Below are 20,851 nucleotides of genomic sequence, written 5' to 3'. Positions count from 1 at the left end.
ATATTGCTGGGGGGGGGGGGAAAAACAGGATTTGTCCCGCCCCCGGAGGATGACGATTGGTTCGGCCAACTGCCAGTTTACTGAAGTACTCGCGGATCCGCAGGGAGCCTGGCTCACCATTGGCTCTCCCTCTGGCCAATCGTCATCCACTTTTTGTACTCTCTGGCCAAGCCAACCCGGGAGATTTAAATTGCTTCCCTCTGAAGACTATCACTCCCTTGGGTGCTGCTAGGCAGGGTTACTTGGAGTGGAGGGTGTTTCTTTTTATTTGCTTTTTTTTTTCCTTCTCCCTCGTGTTATTTCGTTTCATTTTAGTCGCCTTTCCGCTGGATGTGGAGCATTTGCAGCTGGTGTGGGGCGAGACAAGCTGCGTGTGTTTATGCTGAGCGTCACTGGCCCATTGCAAGTGTTTCCCGGGCTGGTTGACTCTGTTAGTGCTCAGCAACTCAAGACCTCCAGGTTATGTGGGTAAAGAGAAATTCTTTTCTCTGGGAATATAAGGGAGTTGAACAATCTTTTATTTTAACCCTTCATCGACAGTCCAAAGAATCTCTGGACTGTGGTGTAGCTTAAATGGTAATAGCCCTTGGCAATAACGAGGCCCTGACTTCTGTCTTAAGTATGTTTGTGGGAAGGAGAAAATATCAAGCCTTGGCTATTTATAGAATTTGAACATGGATAAAGTGATACTTAGAAAATTATCATTTCATTTTTCTAGCTTACATTAGTTATACTGGGTTGGGGGATTTATTCTTACATTTCCACATGCTTAAATATATTCCAATCAATCTTACCCCCTCTATCACTCTTGTTTCCCATTCCCTCCTTCCCCAAACTTTTTCATTTTATTATTATTATTATTATTTATAGTGCTAGATCATACTACACAAGCAGTCACTGAACTACATACCCAACTCTACAAAATCTTATGTTGAGGATTTACTCTGTGTGTGTGTGTATGAGCTTTTTCCACTCAAGGTTAGGACACAGCTCCACTCTGGCTTTTGGGGAGTTAATTGGAGACGAGTCTCATGTACTTTCTTGCCCCTGCTGATTTCAAACCTTGACCCTCAGATCTCAGTCTCTTGAACAGCTAGGAGTAAAAAAATTGTCCATCACTGGTGCCTGACTGAAGAGTTACTTGTAAATACTATGAAGATGGTATGGGCATAAATGACATTGACCATCAATGTTGGGTGATAGGAAGATGTTCATTATATCACTGCTTCTTAAACTTTAATGTACATACTAAACACCTGGAGATCCTCTTAAAATGCAGATTCTGGATTGTGGCCTATGCTTTGTGCTTCTTACAAGTCTCAGCTGATGACGATGCTTCTGGCAAGACTTTGTTATATTTCTCTCTCTCTTTCCCTCCCTCCCTCCCCTCCCTCTCCCCCTCCCTCTCTCTCTTCCTCTCCCTCTACCCTCTCCCCCTCTCCCTCTCTCCCGCCCCCTCTTCCTCTCCCCTCTCCCCCTCTCCCTCTCCCTCTTTCCCTCTCACTCTCCCGACACACACACACACACACATCCCCCTTACGGGGAAAGAGGATTGAAGGCTGTGTTCACTACCCTTATTTCCTCCCCTGAGTGGTGAGATGAGCCCTACCATTTCTCATATTACAGGACTTAATTTTTATTGATGTTTTACATATACATATACACATATATAGATAGAGAGAGAGAAAGCCAGACCACCTGCCCACCTTGGCCTTGAACTCTACGCAGGCTGGATTGAACTCTAGATCTTCCTGCCTCAGCTTCTTGAGTGCTATAATTTCAGGTAGCACTATGCCTGGTTCCTATACTCATTTCCATAGAAAAAATATATATATAAATATATATAATTTTATATATATAAATATATATATAATTTTTTTTTTTTTTTTGGCCAGTCCTGGGGCTTGGACTCAGGGCCTGAGCACTGTCCCTGGCTTCTTCCAGCTCAAGGCTAGCACTCTGCCACTTGAGCCACAGCGCCACTTCTGGCCATTTTCTGGATATGTGGTGCTGGGGAATCGAACCCAGGGCTTCATGTATATGAGGCAAGCACTCTTGCCACGAGGCCATATCCCCAGCCCAAGTCAAAAATATTTTAAACAGTTGTAGTGGTGCCTGGCTTATATCAGCACTTTTTATATCAATTAAGTCTATAGTATGGGGCCTAGGACGTATCAAGGCTACCAGGTACTATCTACGCAGATGGTTTGCTGACTATACTTTGAAAAACCAAAGTTAGAAATACAGTCTTCAGAAATGGAGCTGTGGCTCAACGTGATAGAATACTACCTTGAGCAAAAGGGCTCATGGGGAGCAGGGAACAAGTGGCTCCTGCATTCCTAACTACTCAGGAAGCTAAGATCTGAGGATCATGGTTCAAAGCCAGCCCAGGCTGGCTCTAATTAAATCACAGAAAAAGACAGAAGTGGTGTTGTGGCTCAAGTGGTAGAGCGTTAGCCTTGAGGAAAAGGAGCTCAGCGACAGCGCCTAGGCCCCGAGTTCAAGCCACAGGACCCACAGAAAAATACAATCTTCATCTGTTCTCAGGATCGTGTGTTGATATGGCCATGAGGTGCAGTGTAATTGGATAATATTTATCTTAATGTCTTTTTCATCTGTAGAAACTGCTTCCTCAGAAAGGAGATGTGTGAAAAGTCTTTGTGCTCTAGCATGGAGATGGTAAGTGTAGGAGTCAGCACCGAGCCCGAGCCTTGTCAGAGCAGGTAAGTTTGAAAGCTAGGCTGGGGAATTAGGGAACGTGGGATTTGTTGATTTCTGTTTTTATGACTACTATAGTATATATTCCTTGCAGGTGGGAAGTTGAGACAGATGAAGTTGTCTTGCGGCGACGTCAGAAGCAGATTGATTATGGCAAGTGCACACCTGGTTACCAGTGCTTTTTGCAGCAGGTCCCCAAGTGAGTGCTGTTGTGAGTGGTCACAATAAGGATGTCAACCAAATGACTCAGCTTCAATGTCAGGTGATGGAAAGATACTAGAGTCTGAGTGATCTGATAGCATCACAGCATTATTCTCCCATACTTAAAAAAAAAAATTGGTGCTGGTCCTGGGGCTTGAACTCAGGGGCTAGGCTCTGTCCCTGAGCCTCTCTGTACTCAAGACTAGAGCTCTACCACTTGAGCCACAGTGCCACTTCCAGCCTTTTCTGTTTTGTGGTACTGAGGAATTAAACCCAGGGCTTCTTGCATGCTAGGCAAGCACTCTACCACTAAGCCACATTCCCAGCCCAAATGCTGAAGTTTGTGGGTTTTTTTTGCCAGTCCTAGGACTTGGACTCAGGGTCTGGGCAGTGTCCCTGAGCTGCTTTTGCTCAAGGTTAGCACTGTACCACTTGAGCCACAGCACTACTTATGGCTTTTTCTATTTATGTGGTACTGAGGATTCAAACCCAGGGCTTCATGCCTACTAGGCAAGCACTCTACCACTAAGCCACATTTCCAGCCCTTCTCCTATACTTTTTTTGGCCAGTCCTGGGGCTTGAGACTCAGGGGCTAAGCACTGTCCCTGGCTTCTTTTTGCTCAAGGCTAGCACTCTACCACTTGAGCCACAGCACCCCTTCTAGCTTTTTCTATATATGTGGTGCTGAGGAATCGAACCCAGGGCTTCATGCCTGCTAGGCAAGCACTCTACCACTAGGCCATATTCCCAGCCCCCCTTCTCCTATACTTTAATCTCAAAAATAAGTTTCTGAGAACAATCCAACAAAAAAAAACCTCTTCAACTCTTAGTAAACACTAAGCTTCCCACTAATTTCCCTAATATTCTTTCTTCAGGAAAGGGTAAATTATGTCTTAAAAATATGTCAAAGTGGCTCAAAGTGGTATAGTGCTAGCTCCAGGGACAGTGCCCAGGTCCTGAGTTCAAGCCCCAGGACCCATTCAAAAAACAAATATGTCAAGCTGGACTTAGGTGCTTTTTATCTGTAATCCTAGCTACTAAGGAGGCTGAGGTTTGAGGATCAAATCAAAGCCAGCCCAGACAGGAAAGTCTGTGAGACTGGTATCTCTAATTAATCACCAAAAAAGCCAAAAGTGGAGATATGACTCAAGTGGTAGAACATACACCTTGAGCAGGAAAAAAAAAGCTCAGGACAGGCCCCAGATCCTGAGTTCAAGCCCCAGGACCAGCACACACACACACACACACACACACACACACACACACACACGGTATGTCAAATATTGTCTTATATCTTGACTTCTGAGAGAGTTGAAATATAACTATCCAGCAGAAAGAAAGTTAGGGGAATTAATGGGAAACTTAGTGCTTAATTTGAAGACCAATTCATTTTTTTCTGATCCCTTCTCTTTCTTAGAGATTATTTATCTAGGATCCTTTATTCAGTGATAAACAATGAATTGTGTTTCTTTCACCCCAACCTTACCTACACTTGTTGTCACCAGGTCACAGCGAAAGCGAGGGGTGCACCCTCGAACACCAAACAAGAATAGAAAGTATAGCCGTCGTTCCTGGGATACCCAGATCAAGCAGTGGAGAAGAGCTCTGCATAACTGGGACCCTCCAAGCCAGCCTCTGCAGGGCAAAGGGATTGAAGGGTATGCCCACTATCCTTATTTCCTCCCCTGAGTGGCGAGATGAGCCCTACCATTTCCCACATGACGGGACTCAACTTTTATTGAGTGGAAAGGGAAGATCTGCTTGATGTTTTCTGATTCTTTTGCCTCTCTAGACAAGGAATGGAGAGTCTCTTAGAACCAATGAATTCTATCCCTTTGAATAACCTCCAGGATAACCTGCTCCAAGCTCTGGAACCCTCAGAGAATCTAGATGAAGATCAGAAGGGAACACAGGTAAGTATTCTCTGCCAAAAGCATTGGGTCAGGGTTACAGATGGGGTCTGACTCATGAGGGTACAGTTAGATGGGATAGAAGTAGTTCAATGACAAAAGAATAAGGAAGGATCAGCAGCTACAGAATAGGACATGACTAAAAAAAAAAAAAAACCCTGAGAATTAAGCTGAGCTTGGTAGCAAATGCATGTCATCGCAGCACCAATGAAGTTTGAGGCAAGAGGATTTCAGGCTGGGTTACACAGTGAATTTGGGGCCAGCTTGGGATAATAAGCAAGATCCTCTCTCAAAAAAGGTAATTTACCTGGCACCAGTGGTTCACACCTGTAATCCTAGTTCCTCAGGAGGCTGAGATCTAAGGATTGCGGTCCTCAGTTCAAAGCAGGAAGGTCAGTGAGACTCTTACCTCCAATGAACTACCAGAAAACTAGAAAAGACACTGTGGCCCAAAGTGCTAGAGCGCTAGGCTTAAGCAAAAAAGCCCAAGGGCATCCTCCAGGCCTTGAGTTCAAGCCCCATGTTGGACCCCCCCAAAAAAAGGTAATTAAAAATACCTAGAATTGGGCTGGGAATGTGGCCTAGTGGTAGAGTACTTGCCTAGCATGCATGAAGCCCTGGGTTCGATTCCTTAGCACCACATATACAGAAAAAGCCTAAAGTGGCGCTGTGGCTTAAGTGGTAGAGTGCTAGCTTTGAGCAAAAAGCAGCCAGGACAGTGCTTAGGCCCTGAGTTCAAGCCACAGGACTATCTATTTATCTATCTGTATCCATATTTAGAGACGCTTAGCTCCAAATAACCAACAGGAAACTGAGTGCACTGTGGCTCAAAGTGGTAGAGTGCTAGCCTTGAGCAAAAGAGCTCAGGGACAGCACCAGGGCCTCATGACCAATAACAACAAAAATCTATAAAGGGTCTTGATTTAGGCTGGCCCTAAACTTGAGATCCTTCAGTTAGCCTCCTAAAAAGTCAGATTGTAGGCATGTGCCAGCAAGTCTAGCTATGGATATTTATTATGAGTTCCACATGGGAGTTGTTTGTGGTTGTTTTGCCAGTCCTGGGCCTTGAACTCAGGGCCTGGATACTGTCCCTGAGCTGCTTTTGCTCAAGGCTAGCACTCTACCACTAAGCCATATTCCCATCCCAGGAGTATTCTTAATCAGGAGTATTCTTGATTAACAGAAATTTAACCTGCCTTTGAAACCTGAAATGTGTTTTTATTTACTTATTTTGCCAGTCCAGTATTTGAATTAGGGGCTTTATGTTCCCAATTGAGCTACAGTTCCAGGCCAGCTTTCTGTTGGTCAGTTGGAGATAGTCTTGAAGATTTTCTTTCCAAGCTAGCTTCAAAAACCCTAACATTAGCTTCCTGAATAGCTAGGATTTACTGTTGTGAACCCCTAGCAACCAGATGGAGTGGGTTTTTAAAATTTTTTTTCAAGTATCTTAGTTTCTTCCAATGTTTTACAAATGAATCAATGTTAACTTTTATGCAACCATTTAATTTTAGTAAGCATGGTCAATAATAAAAAGGAGAACAGGTAGTAAGTGGTACAGAGCAAGTCTCAGGCTTTTGAAAAATATATAACCTTAGTCTATCACATAGGTAGTCATCCTCTCAGATGGTTTCCATCTGTTAAATGGGATTTTTTAAATTATACTAAGCAAAATGAGAATAGAGTATGTAGACAATGCTTGGCACAAAATACAACATGTGCAATTACAGAACTCTAATTGCATGTCACTACTGCAGGGCTCCTGCCTTTGCTCTTTATCTTTGCCAAAGGGCAATGTGCAGTGTAAAATAAGTCTTATCTCCACCCCCATTTTCTTAACACTTTTCTCTACTTTTTCAGTTTGCAGACACGGAGGCTCCTATCCATCTCAAAGAGGAAGATCCCCATCACTGACTCCACTTTCCACTGAATCACAGCTACTTATGTCTGAGACTTGAGTATGGCATCATATATTTAGACGAAACATGCTTTTTTCGGGGGTACTTACTGATTTTAGCAATGGAGTTACTTGCTTTACTACTTTCTAGCCAATTAAAAAAGAAATCTGCCATACAAAGAGATGACACGAAAGCATTGTTTAAAACCTCTTTTTTTTTTTTTTTTTGGCACATCTCTTTGATAACGCTGAAAACTCAGAATCTACCTGAGCCAGAAACCAATGTCTTTTATCCCCTAACATTCAGTCTTTTTACAAAGGTCTTAAACTTTGAGGTGGGAGGTAGTGGTAGACTTAATAAAGGTGGTTTCCTGTTCCTGAAGCGTAAATAGCTGTGCTGTCGATTTCGTTTCCCCACCTGCCGTTTTCCTCCCTCCCCTTCCGTCTTAAGGAAACTGGTCCAGCTGTAACCACCGTACTCCCCCACACACCAAGCAACTGAACTGTCTATGATGTCATAATCACAATCCCATTACCTCATCCCGCTGGCGGGGGGGGGGGGGGGGGGGGAGGGGGGGGAGGGGAAGAGGGAGGAATAAGGGAGCGAAACAGACCCTGGGCTCTCCCCCAGATTTCCAAACTGTTCTGGGGGAAGGAATTTAAAGACTCCAGCGGGCATGCCCCGCAAGCGTTTTATAAATGCCGGATTCCTCGGGCTCGAGCGATCGGGTAAACTGCAAGAGGGGGCTCCAGGTAGTCAGAGCAGGCCCTAATCGGCACTTGGACTACATTTCCCAGCAGCCTTCACTCTACGGACCGGTCCATTGCACAGGGGGGAAGGGGGGATTCTTTCAGCAAGGTGGCCTTAGCCGCTGGGACAGAAGAGCAGGTGAGAGGCACCGTGGCTGATTCTGTTACGTGGCCGGAATTGAACGAGACGTTTCAGCTGTGTCAGTGTAGGGACGCGGAGAGGGGGCAAGGGCTTTGTTTACCTCCGTCGGATAGGGCCTCCCCCGCGGGTTTTAAGATATGCCCCTAACTGGGCCCGTCCACTTGCAAGGCTATTTTAGAGGGGTGACTCGCTAGTGAGGAAACCACCCCACCCCGAAATCAAAGCTCTGGGCCCGTTCCCGACGGCTCTACGGTAGGAAGACTTCTGACAGAGGAACGCTCGTGGGTTCGGGCCTCTGCAGATGGTTCCGAGGGAGCCGACGAGACGGAGGGATACGTTTCCGCTCCTCGGGGGCCTGTTGGTTCGTGCCGACGCCTTTTAAGGGCACCGTGGGGCGAAAGGAGCGCTCAGAGCTGCTCCGGCCGCGGCCCTGGGAGCTGGAGGAGCCGCGGTAGGTGGCGGAGGGCAGGTGGCGTTGGGGCCTCGGGGCGGGCACCTCCACCGTCCCTCCCTCCTTCTCTCCCTCCCCTCCCCCAGCCCCGCGGCCCGCACGGCCCGGCCTCGCAGGCCGCCTCCGCGGGGAGAGCTCGGGACCCGGTGGGGGGAGGGGGGCGGGGGAGCGCCAAGTCCCAGACCCTCCCCATCCCGGGCGTCCCGAGTTCGCTTCCCGGGGCTAGAGGAGGGCAGCCGAGGGGGAAGAGGAGAGCCAATCGCAGTAGTGAGCCCTGGCGTGCCCCCCCCCTCCCGGGGACCAGTGCCTGCCCCACCCCGCAGGGACAGGCAGGGCAAGCGAGGGAGAGGTGGAAGATTTGGAAGGGGGGGGGGAACCTTGCCGTTTGCTTCTTCATCGGGGATGGGGAGGTGGGGGAGGGGGTGCCCACTTGTCACTCCTACCCCACCAGAACCATATGGAGGAAGAGCAGTCAGTTCCCCCACTTACCTGTTCTCCTCGTACCTCCCTGCCTTGGTCCTGTTTTTCTCCCATCTTTCCCAAGAGGTGTGGGGCTTGGTACCTGGGGGAAGGTGCCCAGGGCATTTGGGAGTCTCCTGTCTCTTTGGCCTGACTTGATCCTGGGTTGCCCAGGTTTCAGCACAACCTCAGCATCCCTGAAACACGAGTGTCAGGGGTTAATGACATCCAATAGAAGATGGGGTGTGTGTGTGGGTCCAATCTTTAGGAGGATTATGGTGGAGGGAGAGTCTGGGCTGAGAGTTAAGGCCTGGTGGGGTTCCTGGGAGGGCCTAGCGGCCTGCTGCTACTCGGTGAAGGGCTGAGCTCTGTGCCAGTTGTTTGGCTAAGAAGTTTTAACTTGTTTAGTGACTGTTCAGGGCTGTGTCTACCCCTCAGATACACAAAATGGAAGGGGAAAGAAGGCGGCCGCGGGGGTGGGGGGGGCGCTTCTTATACTTTCTTCAATGCCTGCTTGAGAAAGAGGAGGCCCCTTGTGGAGCTGGTTTACCTTCTTTTGTGTCCTGGTTTGATTCCTTATGGCTTCCGTTCTGTTCCCCCTTTCAGCCTGGCCTGTTTAGGAAACTCGACTCAGAGTATCACTTGCGGGGTGGTGGTTGCATTGTTCCAATTACCGCCGTGTGTGGCCACATCCCAATAATTAAAATGCAGAAAAATACAAAATCACTCTCTTCACTTGATTCTAGAGAGGGCTGGGAGTTTTCTGTTTGTCCAAATGCCTCGTGAAAAGCTAGAGTTTGTTTCACTCCCTGTTCCTCATGGCTGGTCAGACTGAGGCCTGGAGTAAAAGTATAGATAGGTTCCCTTTCTGGTTGATCAATTTACTATTATTACTATTACTATGTAGTTGGACAAAGAGATTTCAATTCTGTAAGTCAGGTTTTTATGTGAGTACAATGCATCTTGATCAGTGTCACCCCTTCCATCGTTATCCATTTCCCCCACTTCCCTCCCCATCTGGTTAATCTTTGAAGGCAAAAGTTAAAGTAGGAGCAGAAGCTAGCTTCTGCGCAGGAACGTAGGGGACACGGCACAGGGAGCTTTCAGGAAGCTGCAACTTTGTTCAAGGTGGTATAATTATGCATGAGAATGATAGTTAAGTATAATGTTGATTGACTTCTGCACCTTTCAAAGAACTAAAAGTACCTCCATAGGTATTTTCTTTGCTCTTTGTTGCTGTCTCCCTCTGATGTGGGAATGGGGTAGAGGTAATTCTTTGTGGAGGGTATCTCTGCCTACCCCCAGTTCACAGAGGAGCCATCTTGGGCTTTTCCTTAGTGCGAGAGGATGTCATCCAGCTAGAGAGATAGACCCTCATGCCTTCTTCATCTCAATAATATCACTTTTGGCATGCTAAGGCTATGAAGAACAGCTAACAGGAAGGATGAGAAAAGGCAATCTATTGGGCTCTTGATTTTTATAGGACAGATAGTACGCTTTTGTACATTTTTGGTAATCCGTGTTCTATCATTCCTGTGACTGATTGTTGCGCCCATTTTACGTATGGATAAACTGAGTAACATTAAAAGGTTACAGCAAGTTGGACTGAGATTCAGCGTTGTTAACTGTTCTCTATACTAATTAATGTTATGTACACTGATGAGGTATCTGGCTGCTAGTAATTTCTAGAGATGGAATAAAATAAGACACTAGGTTAACACTTGCTCTTCCATGCATAATAATAGCATGGACTTGAAGCCTATTTTCTGAAAAAAATACTTAGCTTGCTTCTGTCAGAGATTGACAATGAAGAATTGGTTAACTATTGGTCTTTGAGTCAGATCAGGCTAAACCCTTAGTTGGATGAAGTCACTGGGTTGTTTTGCAGTGGTTTTTCTTTTTGCTTGACCCCAATGCCTCACACTAACATGGCTTTCCTGCCCATACCTCATGTTCTACCACTAGAGTCACACCTTCAGCCTGGCTTTTTGCTGGATAATTGGAAATGGGCTGATTTCCAGTTCTTTGGATCTTAGCCTTCTGTGTATCTGTAGGATTATAGGCCTGAGTCATAGATGCCCAACTTGAAATGGAATCAGAATTACCCTGACCATTTCCTTCTCTTCTTACCATTTTTATAAAAGCATATACACAGTATCTATTGGAAAAGAATATATCAGTTGTTCAATACTTTTTATTCTCGTCTCAAGCAAAAAGTCCTGCCTGTCACCGTGACTCCTCAGTGCTGTATGTTTGTAGTTTAGGAGAAGAGTGCTTCTCTTGGCTTCTGACAGGAAGATAAAGAAAATACTGGGCTGGACAGTATGGAAATAACCCAGTTGGGCATCTCTCTTTGTCACTTGAGCCGTTTGCTAAGTGGTACTGGTATTCCAGGTAGAAACAGCAAAGCACGAGCCAGGTTAGGAGTGGCAAATAGGTTTCCGTTTGCTTGCCAACTCCAGTTTATTTTATTGGATATCTGGAGTGCCAAGTTCAGAATGTTTCTGAGGCTATCTTTAGGCTTAGCAGGAAAGAGCTGTGATCAATTAATGTCTGCCAGGGGTCTGGCCAAGCAGTGCTGTGGTATGTGGGCCATGCATTTTCTGTCTCTGGACCAGGTACATCTCTAATATCACTTGGGGCTGGTCCCTCTGTAATTGGCAGACTCAGCAGGCATGACTGGAGAGGGGAGTCCCAATGGTGCTAGAATGGTGCTGCACTGGCAGAAGACGGCTCACGAGTGAGGTCTGGAAGAACAACAGGGAAGACATCCATCATTTGCTCCAAAGTGTGCAAGTCAGATCCTGGGGAGAAACATGATAACCCTGATCACTGAACAGCTACAGAAGCAGACTCTGGATGAGCTGAAATGCACACGCTTCAGCATCAGTCTGGTAAAAGACCAGTCTTCCTGCTTCTCCATAACCCCCTCCCCCTTTTTTCTGAGGCTGTTTGTTGCTACCACTTTACCCTTGTTATGTGTTATATGAAGCATTTTACTTGTACCAGAAGGGCCCACTAAGGCCCCAAACCCAGCCCAAAAAGAAGGGGGCAGGGATTTTCCCACTACTAATAGAGAAGGGTACTAAAACTTGGGTGGAGAAGGGTTTGAAATATTGGAAGGTGTGGATTATTTTACTCACTAACTTTAGAAAGACAATAGGAAGAAAACAGGAGTCTCTAACACCCTGGTTTTAGTCCAAGAATTGAAAAGGTCTTGCTAAAGTTTGTTAATGTGTTCTGGACATGAATCATGATGTATATACTCTCTCTCTCTCAGCCTTTGCCTGATCATGCGGACATATCCAACTGTGGGAACCCTTTCCAGCTTGTGTCTGGTAAGGCATTGTATGTGTTTTGGAAGTATGTATGTTTTGTATATGTGTGCGTGCTCTTATCTTCACACATTTCTTTCATTGGTTTCTAGTTATCAAAACTAGTTATTGTACTTCTAGAACTTTCTTGCTGGGGTCTGCTTCTGAGGCCAACACTTGTCTCCATTTTACTACCTTGCAGGAAAGTTATCCATTTAGTTGCTCTTATTCTAGCTTATAGAGGCTTCTCTAATGTTTTTTTAATAGGTAAAGCATTTATATAGTTCAAAAAATTAAATAAATATTACACTGATAAAAGTTATTCTCGGGGGCTGGGGATATGGCCTAGTGGCAAGAGAGCTTGCCTCGTATACATGAGGCCCTGGGTTCGATTCCCCAGCACCACATATACAGAAAATGGCCAGAAGTGGCGCTGTGGCTCAAGTGGCAGAGTGCTAGCCTTGAGCAAAAAGGAAGCCAGGGACAGTGCTCCGGCCCTGAGTCCAAGGCCCAGGACTGGCCAAAAAAAAAAACCAAAAAGTTATTCTCCTCTAATCACCCAGTTCCCTCCCTAGAAGGGTGTGCCTTCGTGGTAGCCCTTACTATCAATGGTAGAAAACTTGCTTATTATGTACGGGACAAAACAAACTCTTTTTACTATTTTCTTGTACATCCAACCAGGATTTCTTTATACAAGTAGAAGTAAATACATATGTTTATATACAATACAGTTGTGTGTGTTCTCATGTTTTTCTCTCTCTCTTTTTTTTTTTTTTTTGTGCTGGTCCTGAGGCTTGAAGGCTTGGATGCTATCCCTGAAATTTGGGGGGGATTTTTTTTTCTTTCTCAAGACATTTGTACTCTACCACTTGAGCCACAGCTCCACTTCTGACTTTTTGGTGATGAATTGGAAATCAGAGTCTCACAGACTTCCTAGGCTGCTTCTCACCATGGTCCTCAGAGCTCAGCTTCCTGAGTAGCTAAAATTACAGGAATGAGCCACCATCAACTGGCTTATATTCCTATTTTCCTAAACCTTTCTTTTTTTTTTTTTTTTTTTTTTTGCCAGTCCTGGGCTTGGACTCAGGGCCTGAGCACTGTCTCTGGCTTCTTTTTGCTCAAGGCTAGCACTCTACCACTTGAGCCACAGCGCCACTTCTGGCCATTCTCTATATATGTGGTGCTGGGGAATTGAACCCAGGGCTTCATGTATAAGAGGCAAGCACTCTTGCCACTAAGCCATATTCCCAGCCCCCCCCCCAAGCTTCTTTGTGCTCAAGGCTAGTGCTCTACTACTTGAGCCATATCACCACTTCCAGCTTTTGAGTGGTTAATTGGAGATGAGAGTCTCATGGAGACCTTCCTGCCCAGGCTGGCTTTGAACTGTGGTCCTCAGATCTCAGCCTTCTAAGTAGCTAGGATTATAGGTGTGAGCTACCAGCACCTGGCTATTGCTGGGTTTTTGTTGTTGTTGTTCTGTTTATTTATATGTGATTGGGAGTACAAAGGAAGGCACAAAAATGGAGGGACAAAGGATGATGGTACTCACTAGACACTATGCTGAAAATGAACTATACAACTTGTAGGTAGGAATGGGAGGGGAAAACTGGGAGAGAGCAAGGGAAGGAGTGACATTGTCCAAAAAGAAATGTACTTTACCTGCCATATGTAACGGTAACTCTTTTGTGCCTTACCTTTATGATAACGATAAATTTTTAAAATAAATGAATAAAAGAATGCTTAGGGGAAGGAGAATCAGAGTAGGTACATGGCCAGACACAAAGGAATAAGAACACAAAATTATAGGGTTTCCCAAGTAGAGGTTCCACCATCAATACTCCTGTTCTACCCTTTTGCCCTTCCTAGGAAGAAAAGTAATCTCATACCTGTTAGTTTATGAGGTACTGAGGAATCAAACCCAGGGCCTCATGCATGCTACGCAAGCACTCGGCTACTAAGTCATATTCCCAGTCTTATACCTGTTTAATTGCCTCTCACTTCTTGGCAGCCCTAATTCTTGTCTTGGCCTTTCCTTCTCCTTTGAGAAGGAAAAAGCACCAAGGAAAAAAAGAGGAGGCTTGCTTCTTAGAACCTAGGCTGAGAACAGGGAAAGGAAGTTTGTAGATATGGCTAGGTGTGGAAGAGAGTGAACAGGGGCGTGGTGAGTGAGGCCTATTCAGTGCCATAGGTTTTACCTTTGAGGGAGTGGCGGGCAGTACATATGATATAGTTTCTCACAGTGGGGGTAGTATAGCATAGTGGAAGTAACATAGCCTTGGCATTGGGTAGACCTGAATCCTGCTTTGGTCATTTGATTGTTTTGTGATTTGAGGCAAGTTACTGAACTTCTTTCATCAGTGAAATAGACTTAATCATAGTAGCTATCCCATGGAGACTTTCTGTGCTGGTACTAGGGTTTAAGCTCAGGACCTGGGAATTGTCACTGACCTTTTTTGCTCATGGCAAGTACTCTACTTAAGCCACACCTCTACTTCTGACGGTTAAGTGGAGATAAAGAGTCTCATGGACTTTCCTGCCCAGGCTGGCTTCAAACTTCTCAGATCTCAGCCTTCTAAATAGCTAGGATTATTACAGATATGAGCTAGTAGCTCCTGGCTCTCGTGGAGCTTTTAGATAAGCTATATGCTCAGTACATGGGCACAGAAGCTCTTAAAAAACAAAACAAAAAAAACACTTGCTGTCAAGTCTGGGGCCAGTGGCTCATGTCTGTAATCCTAGCTTCTTATGAGGCTAGATCTGGTGATAGTGATATGAAGCTAACCAGCCAGAAAAGTGGAGAGATGCCAAAAAGCCAAGTAAGAGCATAGGCCTGGAGTCAAGCCTCAATACCAGTGTTTAAAAAAACAGGTTAAATGTCATTAATATTTTTTATTATGAATTCCTTCTAGAAGGTGCTTCCTGGAGGGGCCTGCCCCACTGTTCCTGTGCTGAATTCCAGGACAGCCTCAACTTCAACTACCATCCTTCAGGCTTGAGCCTGCACCTCAGACCACCCAGTCGGGGAAGCTCCCCACAGGAGCAGCCTCTCTCCCAAGTCCTGCACCCTGAGCCCCCAGACCCGGAGAAGCTTCCTGTGCCCCCCGCCCCTCCATCCAAGAGGCACTGCCGCTCACTCTCGGTGCCTGTGGACCTGTCTCGCTGGCAGCCGGTGTGGCGGCCCGCCCCCTCCAAGCTGTGGACTCCCATCAAGCACCGGGGCAATAGTGGAGGGGGTGGGCCGCAGGTGCCTCACCAGAGCCCTCCGAAGCGGGTCTCCAGCCTCAGGTTCCTCCAAGCTCCCAGTGCCTCTTCTCAATGTGCCCCAGCCCACAGACCCTACAGCCCTCCTTTCTTCAGCCTGGCCCTGGCCCAAGATTCCTCTCGACCTTGTGCCACCTCCCCTCAGAGTGGCTCCTGGGAAAGTGATGCTGAGTCCCTGTCACCCTGCCCACCCCAGCGCCGCTTCTCCCTGTCACCCAGCCTGGGTCCGCAAGCAAGCCGCTTCTTGCCCTCTGCTCGAAGTTCCCCTGCATCCTCTCCAGAGCTGCCCTGGCGACCACGAGGTCTCCGGAACCTTCCCCGAAGCCGCTCACAGCCTTGTGATCTAGATGCCCGCAAAACGGGGGTCAAACGGCGCCATGAGGAGGACCCCCGGCGCCTGCGGCCTTCCCTGGACTTCGACAAGATGAATCAGGTAGGGCCGTGGGTGACAGAGAACTTCTATTTGTGGTCTGTCTGCTAGTTTTACACCTCTCTGAAAGGCCCTGGGTGTGAACTCTTTTCTGTAAGAGCTTTTGCTAGAAAGACCGTCCTGATTTGCATGGGACTATTGGGTTTCAGCACCGAAAGTAACTCCTGTACGGTTCCTCAGTTTTGGGAGGTTCCAGAGAAACTATATCCAGCAAGGATCACAAATTGTCCTGCCAGGGGCACCTTTACCTCTAAGGAACAGAGAAGGCCCGTCACCAACATCCATTCCCTGTGTTCAGGGTTGGTTTGCTTTCTATTTAGCCAATTGGGGATTGGCCTTAAGTCCTTGTACTCTCCTTGACTTTCTTTGTTATGGCTGGCACTCTCCCACTTGAGCTACATCAAACTAGCTTTTTTTGTTGTTGTTGTTGTTGTTTGGACTAGTATTGGGGCTTCAACTCAGGGTCTAGATACCATCCCTGCCATTCACTGCTTCAAGTGGGCCTATGAGTATTTAAGATGGGCAGAGATATTGTTTATAAACTTAACAAATGTTTTCTGGCCCCCTAATGTAAGTGCAATTGTACTCATTTGCCCACTTTTTTCATATTTTTAGACCATTGGAGTCACAAGCCTTTGAGAATTTGTAACCTTTTTTTTTTTTTTTTTGCCAGTCCTGGGCTTTGGACTCAGGGCCTGAGCACTGTCCCTGGCTTCTTTTTGCTCAAGGCTAGCACTCTACCCCTTGAGCCACAGCGCCACTTCTGGCCGTTCTCTATATATGTGGTGCTGGGGAATTGAACCCAGTGCTTCATGTATATGAGGCAAGCACTCTTGCCACTAGGCCATATTCCCAGCCCTTGTTACCTTTTTTATAATGGTCATCAAGTCAAGCAGCAAACATGTATTGAAAAGCTCACTCTGTACTTGACTCTCCTTAAGTATTTGGCAGGATAGAATAGCCAGTCAAGCAGATACTGTTCTATGGAGCTTATAAGTGAACTTTGCTTATCTTGGGTTTAGAGACAGTCTTGATCCAAGTTAGGATTATAGGTGTATACCACCCTACTCAGCCGAGCTTTCTCCCCTCCCCTCTTTCTCCCTCTCCCTCTGCTTCCCTCCCTCCCTTTCTCCCATCCTCTGATCCATCCACAGGTTTTGTGTTTGCTAGGCAGATACTCTACCACCGAGCCACACCTCCAGCCTGCAACTTTCTGTTCTTGAATCTGATGGAAAATGGGCTCTTTATTCAATGTACATATACAATAAATTTTCCTTTTTATTTTTTTGGCCCTAGGGCTTGAGCACTAGGCCTGCATGCTGGTCCTGAGCTGCTTTTGCTCAAGGCTAGGTCTCTACCACTTGAACCACCACTCCACTTTTTTTTTTTTTTTTTGGCAGTTTTTTGGAGATAAGAGTCTCGTGAACTTTACTGCCTAGACTAGCTTCCCACCTTGATCCTCAGCTCTCCTCCTCTTGGGTAGCTGGGGTTACAGGCATGAGCCACCAGTGCCCAGCACCTTTTCCAAATTCTAGGGTTTCCAAATTCTAGGATTCTGACTTTCAGGCATCACTGAGAGGGAAGTTTTAAAATCCGTTTTGGAATGCTTCTGGGAATGAGTGTCTTCTTTTGTCATTTCAGCTTTATTTTTTGTTTTTTTGACAGAAACCGTACTCAGGAGCTCTCTGTCTCCAAGAAACAGCCCGGGAAGGCAACAGCATCTCCCCACCATGGTTTATGGCCTGTAGTCCCCCACCTCTCTCTGCTTCCTGCAGCCCCATTGGGGGTTCCTCCCAGGTGCTGAGTGAAAGTGAAGAGGAAGAGGAGGGGGCTGTACGGTGGGGGCGGCAGGCACTGAGCAAGAGGACACTATGCCAGCAGGACTTTGGGGACCTGGATCTGAATCTGATTGAAGAGAACTAAAACTGAGAGGCTACTTCCTGGGGCCACACAGACTGACTCTCTTATGGCTACTAACAAGTGTCGAGGCCCCCAGGCTGAGGGCCCAGCCTGTGAATGGGGGTGAGTGGAGGGCTCCGACTCAGGGTAGCCGGAAGTCTTCTCACTCCAGCAAGCTCGACCATGCCAAGAAACTGGCCGGGACAAGATAAACAGAGCTGATGGCGGGAGGGACAGCCCCAGAGCAGACCCTCCCTGTGGTGGCCCTGAGTGTGAGTATCCCTGCCACTGAGAAAGCAATGGGCAGGGACGGAAGGGGTCTGCTGACCCCAGCTCGGGGAATTTCACTAGCCCCTTTGCTTCAAAGGGCACTTGTGTCTTAGAATTTGGCCAGGGTGGGGGTGTTCAGTCAGCCTCCTCAGAGAAATTGTGTGAGTGTGCGTGCGTGCATGGGAGTGTACTTGCGGAAAGGTGTGTTTGCGTAGCCTTAGGGAAGGAAGGCAGTTGCTCCATTAACAGAGCATCATGATACCCCCAGGATCTTGAGGTTTTTTTTTTTAGAACAGCAGGCTTGTTCAAGGAGTCAAGAGGAGGCTCCAAGTTTTCCTTTCTTAATAGCGCTAGAACCCAGGCTTGTAATCCATCACTGGCTCTGCAAAAATTCTCTTTTGGGGTACAGCAGAGTCTTTCAAGTGCTCTGACCTCAGCCACTGGTAATTTTTTGCCCTCAGTCCTGTTCTGTTCCCTCTAGATAGATGTGGCATTGAGGGCTGCATTGAGGTCACCACATTTTTATTTTTGTTTTGTTTTTTTCCCCTGAGGCTGGCTTTTTTTTTTCCCTCATTAGATTGTTTAACTATAAACAACCTGCCTCTCTCACTCTTAGTAGGCCCAAGCATGTGCGAGCAACTGAGGCATAGCTAAAGGGTTCTATTTCTCTCTTCCTCATTGAGGGGACCTTTTCCTCTCATCTTCTGATTCTCCAGATCAGAGACCAGGTAGCAAGCCTGTGTCTTGGTCCCCAGCATCTGTTGAGGTAGACCTGAGGCAGGAACAGTGGCCTTCAGTTCTCAGCAAATAGATGAGCTCGCTTCATTACTGCCCACTGGAAGCAGACTATAGGGATCCAGGCCCAGATTCTTTTCTGACCTGCTTGAGAAGGAGGCTAGGTTTTCAACATTTACTAGTTTACTTGTCTTCCACTCCTGCCAGGAAATGTTTATTTACCTCTAATTGGCCCTAAGAGACTACAGAGAGGCTGGGACTCACTTAGGGATTGGCTGAGATGTGTAAAGCAAAGGCTGTGAGAAGCAGCTGAGAGTTTGTTGTTGGATTGAATTTCGTTTTTGTTTCTAGCCCATAACTTGAGCTAGGGCAGTAGAGCCAGTGGCTGCAGCGTGAGTTTAAGGACTGCAATTATTTTGCTAGGGCTGGCACCAGTGGATATGCACACTGAAGCGGTCACCATAGTAGCCCATGAGGCACTGTGTAGCTTTGATTAGAAGACTCTGCATGACCAAATTGGACCTGCCCTTCCTGTTTATTGCATGAAGGGCATTTTTCTGTTCAATTCCCAGGGTGTCTAGGGACCCAATTCTTCATATTAGAGAAGGCGAGAAGGGTCCCTATATCCCTCCCCCCACCCACCCCGGAATTGAGCCTAATGTTCTCTGTATCTCCCATACGTTGCATAGGAGCTATCACTGGGGCTCCAGTCTTCTTGCCTTCACTTCAGAGGAAGTGGCTATGTCCTCAGACGCTCCAGGTCTAGTTACCACGTATCACCAGCTCTCTTGAGATCTGAGAGAGGCTCTCTAAAGAATTAAGTGAAGCAGTGAGCCCAGGAGTTGCCCATCTTTAGTTTCATCCCTTCCCTGGTTCTTCTCCCTCTTCAGTTCATAATTTCCCTGGTATATCAGCTTCTTTTCCTCCTGGGACATCCTCTTCCCTTGGCTCTCTGGTGCAGATTAACTGTTCCAGCTTCCAATAGGCTACTGTCAATGCCAATGAGGACTCTGCTGGACCTAAACTGAAGAAGTGAAGCCTCTATCCTGTTTTGGTTTGTTTTTTTAAAAGCCCGAGGGCACCATCCTTAAACGAGAAGGCCTATAGTTGTTCTGTTTTAATTCCATTACTTCAAGCCTGGGAGTCAAATTAATCCAAACTATCTTGCTTCCTAAAGAGCTGTGGCCCTGGAACAAGCCTTTTCGAGAAGTGGTTCATTTTGCTTTACACAATAGATCGATTCCAACAGTTCTGTGTAAACCAAATGCTATTTTTGACGCATTTGGATTGCTGATCATTTAAAAGCAGCCTATGATTGCTTCTTTTGTAAAGCGAGCAACCATCCCTTAGCCCTCTACTTTAGCTGTTTTGATTATTTGGGTTCTCACATACTGGGCTTACCCAGAGTGGAGCACACACCTCCAGGGCTCGTGGCTGATGCTGGGTAGCTGTCTGCCTCTGTGCTGCGTGTGTAGTGTGGCTGGCCAGTAGGTGAGTATTCCTGCGTGTGTGAGTGAAGCCACTCCCAGGCTGGTGCTCTCCTCTTGTGCCCGGTGACTGCCCAGTGGCAGCCTCAGCTGCCCTTCACTCCCACCTGCTGCCAAAGTCCCTGTGCTAATGGGATTACAAAAAAAAAAAAAGAAACAAAAAGTGGAAAAAAAAATTTTTTCGTAAACTTTGTTTTATATGAAAAAAAAAAATTCCATAAGTCTGTGTGTGTTAAACATGAGGTTCTGCCTCTGTGGCTGTGTTTGAAAAAATAAAGTTTTATTAGAATAATCCATTTTCCCAAGCAAGTTTGTGTACTAGAGTGTCTTTTTCCCTTTCCCACAGAGAAAGATAAGCAGCAGGGAGTCCCCCAAGCTTCCCGCCCCCCTCGCTGAGCCGTGGTTAGGCTCCTCAGAATGGCAGTGTCTGGTCCCTAGGTGCTTTAAAGGCCCAGCAGATCAGATCCCGTGGAGCAAGCTTCATCCAAGGCCTTCATTATTTCTGCAGATCTGGTTTGGTGTCTGTTTCCCTGGCTCTAACACCTGTTTCTTCCTTCTTGCTATCATTTTCACTTCTAGCCAAGTAAAGTCAAATATTTATACATTTCAGTTCCCTGAGAAAGGCTTTATGACTGAATTAGAAACTTATCTAGATTGGTTTATAGGCTTTGGGTTGCAGATGGCCTGAACTCTGGTCCCTTTCTGAAGAGATGAAAATTTAATTATCAAAAGTTAGATTCTAAAGACCAAGGCAACTTCTCCATCCTAAAAATTATTATTATTATTTTTAATATCAGTTCTGGGGCTTGAATTTAGAGCCTGGATGCTGTCTCTGAGCTTTTTTGCTCTAGGCTAGCATTCTGCCACTTGAGCCAAGATTCACTTCAAGATTCCTTTTTATTTTCTTTCTTTCTCTCTCTCTCTCTCTTT

General features: G+C 46.5%; 2 protein-coding genes across 3 annotated transcripts; both read left to right on the top strand.

Annotated features, from left to right (window-relative positions):
* The first annotated feature begins 550 nt into the window (after positions 1–550).
* Positions 551–8,760, top strand: LOC125339929. The gene is made up of 8 exons (XM_048331302.1): positions 551–576; positions 2,622–2,723; positions 2,813–2,917; positions 4,425–4,577; positions 4,712–4,832; positions 7,355–7,452; positions 7,917–8,066; positions 8,700–8,760. Exons 2-8 carry the CDS (start codon positions 2,644–2,646, stop codon positions 8,758–8,760), a joined length of 768 nt encoding a protein of 255 aa, XP_048187259.1. The 5' UTR covers positions 551–576; positions 2,622–2,643.
* Fam53c (family with sequence similarity 53 member C) lies at positions 7,827–20,213 on the top strand. 2 transcript variants are annotated; one of them, XM_048331353.1, is made up of 5 exons: positions 7,827–8,066; positions 11,190–11,419; positions 11,806–11,863; positions 14,752–15,533; positions 17,196–20,213. In XM_048331353.1, exons 2-5 carry the CDS (start codon positions 11,342–11,344, stop codon positions 17,451–17,453), a joined length of 1,176 nt encoding a protein of 391 aa, XP_048187310.1. In that variant the 5' UTR covers positions 7,827–8,066; positions 11,190–11,341; the 3' UTR covers positions 17,454–20,213. The 2 variants fall into 2 exon arrangements, with proteins under 2 accessions (XP_048187310.1, XP_048187308.1); XM_048331351.1 differs by having other exon boundaries at positions 7,828–8,066; positions 14,749–15,533.
* The last annotated feature ends 638 nt before the right edge of the window (positions 20,214–20,851 follow it).

Source organism: Perognathus longimembris, chromosome 22 (assembly GCF_023159225.1).
Source record: "Perognathus longimembris pacificus isolate PPM17 chromosome 22, ASM2315922v1, whole genome shotgun sequence".
Taxonomy (NCBI): domain Eukaryota; kingdom Metazoa; phylum Chordata; class Mammalia; order Rodentia; family Heteromyidae; genus Perognathus; species Perognathus longimembris.
Note: the sequence above shows the minus strand (reverse complement) of the source record. Positions and strands in the feature narration are given on the sequence as shown.